General features: G+C 45.9%; 1 protein-coding gene across 2 annotated transcripts in view; it reads left to right on the forward strand.

Annotated features, from left to right (window-relative positions):
- LOC110521236 (zinc finger protein 609) overlaps positions 1–12,800 on the forward strand; it is a 185,894-nt gene that overhangs the window by 139,057 nt on the left and 34,037 nt on the right. For both annotated transcript variants that reach the window (XM_036968847.2, XM_036968845.2), the window contains exon 3: positions 1,174–1,399. In XM_036968847.2, coding sequence (XP_036824742.2) covers positions 1,174–1,399 — 226 coding nt within the window. The remainder of the gene's footprint in view (positions 1–1,173; positions 1,400–12,800) is intronic.

The raw sequence follows: 12,800 nt of genomic DNA on the forward strand, positions 1-12,800 counted from the left end.
TTCACAGAGCAGGGGAAATGGCCGACCACTGCTGCCAACAACAAGTAATGTTCAACATTCACAGAGCAGGGGAAATGCCCTGTCACTGCTGCCAACAACAACAAGTAATGTTCAACATTCACAGATCAGGGGAAATGGCCGACCACTGCTGCCAACAACAAGTAATGTTCAACATTCACAGAGCAGGGGAAATGGCCGACCACTGCTGCCAACAACAAGTAATGTTCAACATTCACAGAGCAGGGGAAATGGCCGGCCACTGCTGCCAACAACAAGTAATGTTCAACATTCACAGATCAGGGGAAATGGCCGACCACTGCTGCCAACAACAAGTAATGTTCAACATTCACAGAGCAGGGGAAATGGCCTGCCACTGCTGCCAACAACAAGTAATGTTCAACATTCACAGAGCAAGGGAAATGGCCTGTCACTGCTGCCAACAACAAGTAATGTTCAACATTCACAGAGCAGGGGAAATGGCTGACCACTGCTGCCAACAACAAGTAATGTTCAACATTCACAGAGCAGGGGAAATGGCCTGCCACTGCTGCCAACAACAAGTAATGTTCAACATTCACAGAGCAGGGGAAATGGTCGACCACTGCTGCCAACAACAAGTAATGTTCAACATTCACAGAGCAGGGGAAATGGCCGACCATTGCTGCCAACAACAAGTAATGTTCAACATTCACAGAGCAGGGGAAATGGCCGACCACTGCTGCCAACAACAAGTAATGTTCAACATTCACAGAGCAGGGGAAATGGCCGACCACTGCTGTCAACAACAAGTAATGTTCAACATTCACAGAGCAGGGGAAATGGCCGACCACTGCTGCCAACAACAAGTAATGTTCAACATTCACAGAGCAGGGGAAATGGCCGACCACTGCTGCAAACAACAAGTAATGTTCAACATTCACAGAGCAGGGGAAATGGCCGACCACTGCTGCCAACAACAAGTAATGTTCAACATTCACAGAGCAGGGGAAATGGCCGACCACTGCTGTCAACAACAACCAACAAATGCTTTGACTATCACTGTATCAGTACTCTACTCTTATCAATTCTTGCCACCCTTCACATTTTGCTGTGCCTATCGTAACGTAGAAACGCGGCCTCCTTTGGTGTGCTCTATGTCAGATTTAGTTTATCATGTTATCTTCTTTCTCCCAGATGGAGTCTCCTGTCTCCGTGCCCGCCACTCCACCCCTCATGGCGCCGGTGGGCAACAGCAATGACAGCATCGCCTCACCCTGTGAGCAGATCATGGTGCGCACGCGCTCAGTGGCGTCCAACACGACGGACATGGCCTTGGCCACGGAGCCCGAGTGCCTGGGGCCCTGCGAACCCGGGACCAGCGTCAACCTGGAGGGCATCGTCTGGCAGGAGACCGAGGACGGTAAGGGTTGTTCTATGGGCTGAGGGATACGGGGATATCATGTTGGTATAGTCTCTGTTTGAGGGGGGCTCTCCTACTCAGTTATTTCTTTGTTGTTTTTGGTTTCCTTATTGTTTCCTATTGTAAAGTATCTTTGGGTAAAAACACTGTGAAAGTACTAGGTTATTTATTATTATGCGAAGGGACCAGAGCAATTTTTTGTGCTACAAAAACCTATATATTTTCCCTTTTTTGTGGATAAGGGAAATGTGTTGCCTGGGATTTCTTCAAAAAAAAAAAAGTGTTGTTTTTTGTTGGGCCTATTATTTTATGTAGGGCCTCCCGATAAAATGTCGTGAGGAAGAAAAGCAAGATGTTTTAGTTTTATTTTATCCGCTGCCAAAGGTACTACTGGTATGAATTGTAAGCCTCTCTTTGGATAAATAATTCATTCATTAATGCAGAAGAGACATTCTTCAAAGAGGTGCATTTGGCAGTTATTCTGTGAGTTTTAACCACCGCCTACAATGGGAGATGGCTCATCAGCGTCCCAGGGGCCGAGGGTCTTGTCTGCTCTGTGTGTTCTCACGGTGAGTCGGTCTAACCCTCTATAGCCTGCTCGTCTGTCCTTCTCCCTCGCTCAGTAATGGAGAAAGGAAATAGCCGCCGCCTCCTCATTTTCAGCAGTTAGCCATTACAGATTTAAAAGCATCTCATTTCACAAAAACCTTCAGATCTGTCGTCCTCGGCGCAGGCACAGCTAGCCCGCCTGCTCGGACGTGCTTTTCCCCCGCGGGGATGCTAATGTGTTTAAACTGAAGGACCGTGCAGCACCAGATTGCCTTTAATGATTCAGCGCTGGGGTTGGAACACAGCGTATCCACATAGTAGTTTAGTCACTTACAACCCTTAGAGTTTCGAGAGGACAGAGGAAAGATCCTCTGTGAGGCGGTGCTGTCTGCCTCCTGGTCCTCTGTGAGGCGGTGCTGTCTGTCTGTCTCCTGGTCCTCTGTGAGGCGGTGCTGTCTGTCTGTCTCCTGGTCCTCTGTGAGGCGGTGCTGTCTGTCTCCTGGTCCTCTGTGAGGCGGTGCTGTCTGTCTGCTGGTCCTCTGTGAGGCGGTGCTGTCTGTCTCCTGGTCCTCTGAGGCGGTGCTGTCTGTCTCCTGGTCCTCTGTGAGGCGGTGCTGTCTGTCTCCTGGTCCTCTGTGAGGCGGTGCTGTCTGTCTCCTGGTCCTCTGTGAGGCGGTGCTGTCTGTCTCCTGGTCCTCTGTGAGGCGGTGCTGTCTGTCTCCTGGTCCTCTGTGAGGCGGTGCTGTCTGTCTCCTGGTCCTCTGTGAGGCGGTGCTGTCTGTCTCCTGGTCCTCTGTGAGGCGGTGCTGTCTGTCTCCTGGTCCTCTGTGGCGGTGCTGTCTGTCTCCTGGTCCTCTGTGAGGCGGTGCTGTCTGTCTCCTGGTCCTCTGAGGCGGTGCTGTCTGTCTCCTGGTCCTCTGTGAGGCGGTGCTGTCTGTCTCCTGGTCCTCTGTGAGGCGGTGCTGTCTGTCTCCTGGTCCTCTGTGAGGCGGTGCTGTCTGTCTCCTGGTCCTCTGTGAGGCGGTGGTCTGTCTGTCTCCTGGTCCTCTGTGAGGCGGTGGTCTGTCTGTCTCCTGGTCCTCTGTGAGGCGGTGCTGTCTGTCTCCTGGTCCATTAACAGCCATGAATAAATCGCTTTCAAATGACCATGATTTAACAGCAGCAGCCGGGGTCAGGAGGCGTCTGGCTGCAGGCGTGCCCACGTGCCCCCACGCATTCCATGACCCCCGCCGCCACGATGTGGTTAGATGAACGAACACACACACACACACACACTAACTCCCAGTTCACCCTATGGCGGCTGCTGAGCAGGAGATGTGACTGGCTGGTTCTCATCTCCTTCCCCTCCTTCCTATCTCCCCCTCCCTTTTCCCTCCTCTCTGTCCGGTAGTGATTCAGTGCCTCGTTTGACGTGTCACCGTGTTGCCCCTCACCCTACCCCAGCAGCAGCCCCCTCCTCACTTGACAAAGAGATTAAGCACTGGGAGCAATAGACTGTAGACATCAAGGCTCAACAGTATCCAGGACAGAGAGAGATGCAGTGTGTATGGAAGGAGAGCCTCGACCACTTCATCTGGCTATGTTTAAGGACGGGGGACTATTTAATACCTGTTGTTAGAAGCTGAACATTCAGAAGCGCGTGTCTTATCGGTGTGACTGTTTTTCGCTGCATGATTAAAACGTCTTAGGATTTACCCCCCAACCCTAACCCCGTGTCTTCCAACGTACTCGTATGCAAATCAAGACAATGTGTAGTGTCAGAAAGAGAGATTATTTAATTAGGTACGAGGGGGTATATCACGGCTAAGGGCTGTGTCCGGGCACTCTGCGTTGTGTCGTGCTTTAAGAACATCCCTTAGCCGTGGTAATTACTGCAGTAAAAATATGTTTTGTCATACCTGTGGTATACCACGGCTGTCAGCCAATCAACATTCAGGGCTCCAACCACCCAGTTTATAATAGTCCATATATTCTACATGTTTTCCCCCTCAGTGGTGCAATTACACATCACTCAACACTGCAACACTGCATATCCACAGCTTCCTTCATTAAAGTGGGTCACGTTAAGTCGGTTTGTGATATTTCACTACCAAATGCTGACCTTTCTTGCCGTGCGGTGTGTATCGAGTGCCGCGTAGATCAATGAGCAACCCCATGCTGGACCTGACAGGGAGAAGTGTTGGCAGGGGAGGAGACGCCCCTGAATCCTCCAGCCCCCCTGACACACACACACACACACATGGGCCAAGACCCACGCTCGCTCCCCCACTGTGGGGTTGCCACAGTTACAGGCGTCTACGCCCGGGCATTTTTTGATTTAATGTGTTATGATTTGGCGATTAAATTAACTTTGAACACAAGCCAGTTTTTTTGGGGGGGGGCTGTAGAATTTCATTTTTGTGGTGTTTGGACAAAGAACAATGGAGAAATGTGTGAGTGGAGAATTAAACAGTGGAGGAAGCTGTGAGGAGTGAAATATCTATTGTTGGAGCTCTGTCGTGCTGTTTGAAACAATAAGGCTCTGTCGTGCTGTTTGAAACAATAAGGCTCTGTCGTGCTGTTTGAAACAATAAGGCTCTGTGGTGCGGTTTGAAACAATGTAGCTCTGTCGTGCTGTTTGAAACAATGTAGCTCTGTCGCGCTGTTTGAAACAATAAGGCTCTGTGGTGCTGTTTGAAACAATAAGGCTCTGCCGTGCTGTTTGAAACAATAAGGCTCTGTGGTGCGGTTTGAAACAATGTAGCTCTGTCGTGCTGTTTGAAACAATAAGGCTCTGTGGTGCGGTTTGAAACAATGTAGCTCTGTCATGCTGTTTGAAACAATGTAGCTCTGCCGTGCTGTTTGAAACAATGTAGCTCTGTCGCGCTGTTTGAAACAATAAGGCTCTGTCGTGCTGTTTGAAACAATCTAGCTCTGCCGTGCTGTTTGAAACTATGTAGCTCTGTCGCGCTGTTTGAAACAATAAGGCTCTGTCGTGCTGTTTGAAACAATGTAGCTCTGCCGTGCTGTTTGAAACAATGTAGCTCTGTCGTACTGTTTGAAACAATGAGGCTCTGCCGTGCTGTTTGAAACAATGTAGCTCTGCCGTGCTGTTTGAAACAATGTAGCTCTGTCGCGCTGTTTGAAACAATAAGGCTCTGTCGTGCTGTTTGAAACAATGTAGCTCTGTCGTGCTGTTTGAAACAATAAGGCTCTGTCGCGCTGTTTGAAACAATAAGGCTCTGTCGTGCTGTTTGAAACAATGTAGCTCTGTCGTGCTGTTTGAAACAATGTAGCTCTGCCGTACTGTTTGAAACAATGTAGCTCTGTCGCGCTGTTTGAAACAATAAGGCTCTGTCGTGCTGTTTGAAACAATGTAGCTCTGCCGTGCTGTTTGAAACAATATAGCTCTGTCGCGCTGTTTGAAACAATGTAGCTCTGTCGTGGTGTTTGAAACAATGTAGCTCTGCCGTGCTGTTTGAAACAATGAGCTCTGTCGTGGTGTTTGAAACAATGTAGCTCTGTCGCGCTGTTTGAAACAATGTAGCTCTGCCGTGCTGTTTGAAACAATGTAGCTCTGCCGTGCTGTTTGAAACAATGTAGCTCTGTCGCGCTGTTTGAAACAATGTAGCTCTGTCGCGCTGTTTGAAACAATGTAGCTCTGCCGTGCTGTTTGAAACAATGTTGCTCTGTCGCGCTGTTTGAAACAATGTAGCTCTGCCGTGCTGTTTGAAACAATGTAGCTCTGCCGTGCTGTTTGAAACAATGTAGCTCTGCCGTGCTGTTTGAAACAATAAGGCTTTGTCGCGCTGTTTGAAACAATGTAGCTCTGTCGTGCTGTTTGAAACAATGTAGCTCTGCCGTGCTGTTTGAAACAATGTAGCTCTGCCGTGCTGTTTGAAACAATGTAGCTCTGTCGTGCTGTTTGAAACAATGTAGCTCTGTCGTGTTGTTTGAAACAATGTAGCTCTGCCGTGCTATTTGAAACAATAAGGCTCTGCCGTGCTGTTTGAAACAATGTAGCTCTGTCGTGCTGTTTGAAACAATGTAGCTCTGTCGTGCTGTTTGAAACAATGTAGCTCTGTCGTGCTGTTTGAAACAATGTAGCTCTGTCGTGCTGTTTGAAACAATAAGTTCTGCAGTGCTGTTTGAAACAATGTAGCTCTGTCGTGCTGTTTGAAACAATATAGCTCTGTCGTGCTGTTTGAAACAATGTAGCTCTGCCGTGCTGTTTGAAACAATGTAGCTCTGCCGTGCTGTTTGAAACAATGTAGCTCTGTCGTGCTGTTTGAAACAATGTAGCTCCGTCGCGCTGTTTGAAACAATGTAGCTCTGTCGTGCTGTTTGAAACAATGTAGCTCTGCCGTGCTATTTGAAACAATAAGGCTCTGCCGTGCTGTTTGAAACAATGTAGCTCTGTCGTGCTGTTTGAAACAATGTAGCTCTGTCGTGCTGTTTGAAACAATGTAGCTCTGTCGTGCTGTTTGAAACAATAAGTTCTGCCGTGCTGTTTGAAACAATGTAGCTCTGTCGTGCTGTTTGAAACAATATAGCTCTGTCGTGCTGTTTGAAACAATGTAGCTCTGCCGTGCTGTTTGAAACAATGTAGCTCTGCCGTGCTGTTTGAAACAATGTAGCTCTGTCGTGCTGTTTGAAACAATGTAGCTCTGTCGTGCTGTTTGAAACAATGTAGCTCTGCCGTGCTGTTTGAAACAATAAGGCTCTGCCGTGCTGTTTGAAACAATATGGCTCTGTCGTGCTGTTTGAAACAATGTAGCTCTGCCGTGCTGTTTGAAACAATAAGGCTCTGTCGTGCTGTTTGAAACAATGTAGCTCTGCCGTGCTGTTTGAAACAATAAGGCTCTGTCGTGCTGTTTGAAACAATGTAGCTCTGCCGTGCTGTTTGAAACAATGTAGCGCTGTCGTGCTGTTTGAAACAATGTAGCGCTGTCGTGCTGTTTGAAACAATAAGGCTCTGTCATGCTGTTTGAAACTATGTAGCTCTGTCGTGCTGTTTGAAACAATGTAGCTCTGTCGTACTGTTTGAAACAATAAGGCTCTGTCGTGCTGTTTGAAACAATAAGGCTCTGTCGTGCTGTTTGAAACAATGTGGCTCTGTCGTGCTGTTTGAAACAATGTAGCTCTGTCGTGCTGTTTGAAACAATGTAGCTCTGTCGTGCTGTTTGAAACAATGTAGCTCTGTCGTGCTGTTTGAAACAATGTAGCTCTGTCGTGCTGTTTGAAACAATGTAGCTCTGTCGTGCTGTTTGAAACAATGTAGCGCTGTCGTGCTGTTTGAAACAATGTAGCTCTGTCGTGCTGTTTGAAACAATGTAGCTCTGCCGTGCTGTTTGAAACAATAAGGCTCTGTCGTGTTGTTTGAAACAATGTAGCTCTGTCGTACTGTTTGAAACAATGTAGCTCTGTCGTGCTGTTTGAAACAATGTAGCTCTGTCGTGCTGTTTGAAACAATGTAGCTCTGTCGTGCTGTTTGAAACAATGTAGCTCTGTCGTGCTGTTTGAAACAATGTAGCTCTGTCGTGCTGTTTGAAACTATGTAGCTCTGTCGTGCTGTTTGAAACAATGTAGCTCTGTTGTGCTGTTTGAAACAATGTAGCTCTGTCGTGCTGTTTGAAACAATGTAGCTCTGCCGTGCTGTTTGAAACAATGTAGCTCTGCCGTGCTGTTTGAAACAATAAGGCTCTGTCGTGTTGTTTGAAACAATGTAGCTCTGCCGTGCTGTTTGAAACAATTTAGCTCTCTCATGCTGTTTGAAACTATGTAGCTCTGTCGTACTGTTTGAAACAATAAGGCTCTGTCGTGCTGTTTGAAACAATAAGGCTCTGTCGTGCTGTTTGAAACAATGTAGCTCTGTCGTGCTGTTTGAAACAATGTAGCTCTGTCGTGCTGTTTGAAACAATGTAGCTCTGTCGTGCTGTTTGAAACAATGTAGCTCTGTCGTGCTGTTTGAAACAATGTAGCTCTGTCGTGCTGTTTGAAACAATGTAGCTCTGTCGTGCTGTTTGAAACAATGTAGCTCTGTCGTACTGTTTGAAACAATAAGGCTCTGTCGTGCTGTTTGAAACAATGTAGCTCTGTCGTGCTGTTTGAAACAATGTAGCTCTGTCGTACTGTTTGAAACAATAAGGCTCTGCCGTGCTGTTTGAAACAATGTAGCTCTGTCGTGCTGTTTGAAACAATGTAGCTCTGTCGTGCTGTTTGAAACAATAAGGCTCTGTCGTGCTGTTTGAAACAATAAGGCTCTGTCGTGCTGTTTGAAACAATGTAGCTCTGTCGTACTGTTTGAAACAATAAGGCTCTGTCGTGCTGTTTGAAACAATGTAGCTCTGTCGTGCTGTTTGAAACAATGTAGCTCTGTCGTGCTGTTTGAAACAATGTAGCTCTGTCGTGCTGTTTGAAACAATAAGGCTCTGTCGTGCTGTTTGAAACAATAAGGCTCTGTCGTGCTGTTTGAAACAATGTAGCTCTGCCGTGCTGTTTGAAACAATGTAGCTCTGTCGTGCTGTTTGAAACAATGTAGCTCTGTCGTGCTGTTTGAAACAATGTAGCTCTGCCGTGCGGTTTGAAACAATGAGGCTCTGTCGTGCTGTTTGAAACAATGTAGCTCTGTTGTGCTGTTTGAAACAATGTAGCTCTGTCGTGCTGTTTGAAACAATGTAGCTCTGTCGTGCTGTTTGAAACAATAAGGCTCTGCCGTGCTGTTTGAAACAATGTAGCTCTGTCGTGCTGTTTGAAACAATTGGTTGCTAAGCCAACTGAGAGGAGGAATTTAACTTCTAAAAGTGTGAGGGAAAATCCAAGATGTAGAACCGATCAGTGGTCCACGAAGGCTGTCAACAGATGAATGGTTCACAACTGAGAAAGCCCTTCTAGCTCAGATCTCTTGATTCGCTTGGTCCAACACAGGTTGTCAGAAAAGCCTGTTGCTTGTACCCCGGCTTGTTTTTGTCCCCGTCCAACAAGAATAAAATGATGATGGACACTGAGATGTGGATGTCGAGTTTGTCTACGTAGAGGAGCTGATCTGAACACACACACACACACACACACACACACACACACACACACACACACACACACACACACACACACCCACCACAGTTTCCCTGGCAGAGATATTCACTGTGGTGTAGGTAAAGCTCGTTCGGAGCATGCTCTCACTACCCCACTACACCACTCTTTTCACTCACTCTCCCAGTCCCTTGGTTTTGGCCTCTCACTCTCCCAGTCCCGTGGTTTTGGCCTCTCACTCTGGCCTTTCCCTCTCACTCATCACTCATCCCCTTCTGTCCACAGCTAGGCATCGCTCCATTCCATCCATGTACCAGCCCTACTGGTCTAGACAGCCCAGCCCTACTGGTCTAGACAGCCCAGCCCTACTGGTCTAGACAGCCCAGCCCTACTGGTCTTAGACAGCCCAGCCCTACTGGTCTTAGACAGCCCAGCCCTACTGGTCTTAGACAGCCCAGCCCTACTGGTCTTAGACAGCCCAGCCCTACTGGTCTTAGACAGCCCAGCCCTACTGGTCTTAGACACCCCAGCCCTACTGGTGTAGAAAGCCCAGCCCAACCCTACTGGTCTAGACGGCCCAGCCCAGCCCAGCCTACTGGTCTAGAAAGCCCAGCCCAACCCTACTGGTCTAGAAAGCCCAGCCCAACCCAGCCCTACTGGTCTAGACAGGCCAGCCCAGCCCATCCCTACTGGTCTAGACAGCCCAGCCCAACCCATCCCTACTGGACGATACCTATAACGGTGGAAAAATGGTTTTCTAATCAGGGTGTCCACCACGTGTCCTTAGTCTTAAATTCATTCATTTAAATTAAAGGCCTTAAAATGTCTTACATTCAGTTTTCAATGTTCTTAAAAAATGTGACCGGAAATTACTAGTGTTTACGTTAAATTGCGCTGCTGTTTAATCTGTAAAATAAAATTGTAAATCTAATTATAGCCTACTACCAGGGCTCATTTTCAAGATGCTAAAGCGCTCTACAAGCAGCCTACGATGTGTGTGTGTGGGTGTGTGGGTGGGTGGGTGTGTGTGTGTGTGTGTGTGAGAGAGTCCGCCCGCCGTTGCCAGATGAGAGCACAGCGAATAAGGTATGCAAAAGATGACCAATCTGAAACATTCCTTGTAGCTTGGCTAGTTAGCTCACGTGTTAGCTAGCTAGTTCACTATTAGATGATTTCAAATCAAATCAAATTTTATTTGTCACATACACATGGTTAGCAGATGTTAATGCGAGTGTAGCGAAATGCTGATTTGGTCAGTTAAGTGCGTTATCTTCATCATTCTTCTAATGAAAGTGTCTACTCTTGCCCATGTGCCTGTTTTGCCGGGGCCTGCTGCAGTCATAACGAGTGAGATACTTTTTTACTGCCTTTCCTACTGCGCTTCTGCAGAAAAAGATGTTCGGATTCTATCTATAAGAAAAGGCTATAATGTGTAATGCTCAAGGCCACCTGCCAAATAAATGCAGGTAGGTTTTTGGCATTGGACGGTAAGAATGTCTAATTCACCAGCCACGTTGGCGCATGGTGACTCTCCGCGCTCTACAGTGCGAGCGCTTATTTAATATTATCCAAGTATAGTCACAAGTACGAGTTGTGATTTTATAGCTAAATAAATGCTGCAGTAGCTTTTTTCAAAGTATTTCTGACATTTTGTTTCATATCTGGTAATGCACAAAGAAATCTGTGCTGAAGGATTCGTTTTTTATAGAAGCAATGGCCACAGTCATGAGTTACTCAAGTCTACTAAAGTGTGACTTTGTCCTCGTGTTTCTTGGCTATTTACATTGTTTTGTTCACATGCCAGGTTGCTTTTCAATATTTTAGTTTGCTCCCACGGCTAGCAAAAAGAGCCATCGTTCACCTTTACTGGGGACACAGGCACACGTGATGACTCAAGTACCAAGATAACCTTAAAGGACCAGCTAAACTATTATGTTAAAATGCTCAGGTCAGAGAATATGACATTACATTCGCAATATTCCACATGACTTCTTACTAGTAATACATGTATTGTTATAGAAACATTACTCATTGCTCATCAGTTTGTGTGTTTCTTTGTGTAATTAGAGCTTCAAAGTATTTTGACTGAAAACCTAAAGACGTTAGTTATGCTAGCTAGCTTCCATTAATTAGGATAGATATCTCCTAATAACTTGCCACGCAGAGGTTATGCTAGCTAGCTTCCATTAATTAGGATAGATATCTCCTAATAACTTGCCACGCGGAGGTTATGCTAGCTAGCTTCCATTAATTAGGATAGATATCTCCTAATAACTTGCCACGCGGAGGTTATGCTAGCTAGCTTCCATTAATTAGGATAGATATCTCCTAATAACTTGCCACGCGGAGGTTATGCTAGCTAGCTTCCATTAATTAGGATAGATATCTCCTAATAACTTGCCACCCGGAGGCTCTAGCTCTGACTACAGCCGGTTTGGTGACTTATTGGACTATGACAAGCTACATGCGCCACCCTCGTGAAGAGCAAGAGCAAGAACATTTTGTCTCTCCGCGGGAAGTGCGATGTAGACCATTTGCATTATAAATTCACAGGGATTTTTTTTTTGTGTCATTTTAACAGAAAACCGATTTTTTTGAAAAAATGCCTGTTTAAACATTAAGAAAAATTGTCCCTTTATCAAAGATCATCCAATTAATGTTATTTTTTCTTGCAGGTAAATATTACATTGTAGTCATTTAGTAAACGCTCTTGTCCAGAGAGACTTAAAGTAGAAATTAGGATTAAGTGCCTTGCTCAAGGTCACATCAACAGATTTTTCACCTAGTCGGTTCGACCTTTTTGTTTACTGACCCAATCGCTCTTAACCACTAGCTAATATTTACCTTCCTACTTCGGCTACATATTCCCCTGCGCAACAGGCTACTGTATAAAAACATGTTATTGTGTATTTATAAAGCCCTTTTTACATCAGCCGATGTCACATAGCGCTGTACAGAAACCCAGCCTAAAACACCAGAGAGCAAGCAATGCAGATGTAGAAGCACAGTGGCTAAGAAAAAACTCCCTAGGAAGGCTGGAACCTAGGAAGAAACCAGGCTCTGAGGGGTGGCCAGTCCTCTTCTGGCTGTGCTGAGGGGAGATTATAGGAGTACATGGCAGATCGTTCTTCAAGCAGTTCATAGATGACGAGCAGGGTAAAACGTTAGCAAGCTAATTGGCTAGCAACTTAGTTGGCCTACTAAGTTGCTAGCCAACTAGCCTGCTAGCCAACTAGCCTCCCTAAAAGGTCAAACTAGCAACTTAGTTGACTAGCAACCTTGCAAGCTGATTTGTAAGAAATTCAAAATTGAAACCAGTAGTCGTGAGTGCAAACGATTTGGTTTAAATTGAAGTTATAGATTTGACGTTATTTCTGGGTCCTGCGTATTACCTCACACCCGCCAAAGCTTTTCCCAGCATTGATCCAATTACGCAAAAAAAAAAAAAAATAGAAAAGTGAGATGTAACTTTGTATTGTGACTTTTGATGCGTATACTAACTCAAATCCATATGTTACATGCGATTATATGTTTATGCTACCTATCCATTAAATAGGTCTACAGCGTGCAGTAGGACAGGTGTATTCTAGAATAATTAAACAAAAACATTTTCCTCTAGTATGGATGCTCGCCAGTTATAGTTATCATCTTGGGTGTGGATGGCCCTTTTTGTGTTAGTATAAAGGTGCGAATGGCCCTTTGTCTTTATGTAAAGGTGTGGATTGTCCTTTGTGTTAGTATAAAGGTGTGGATGGCCCTTTTTGTGTTAGTATAAAGGTGTGAATGGCTCTTTTTGTGTTAGTATAAAGGTGTGGATGGCCCTTTTTGTGTTAGTATAAAG

This window comes from Oncorhynchus mykiss, chromosome 4, assembly GCF_057628025.1.
Source record: "Oncorhynchus mykiss isolate SJ-2025 chromosome 4, ASM5762802v1, whole genome shotgun sequence".
NCBI classification, from domain to species: Eukaryota; Metazoa; Chordata; class Actinopteri; order Salmoniformes; family Salmonidae; genus Oncorhynchus; species Oncorhynchus mykiss.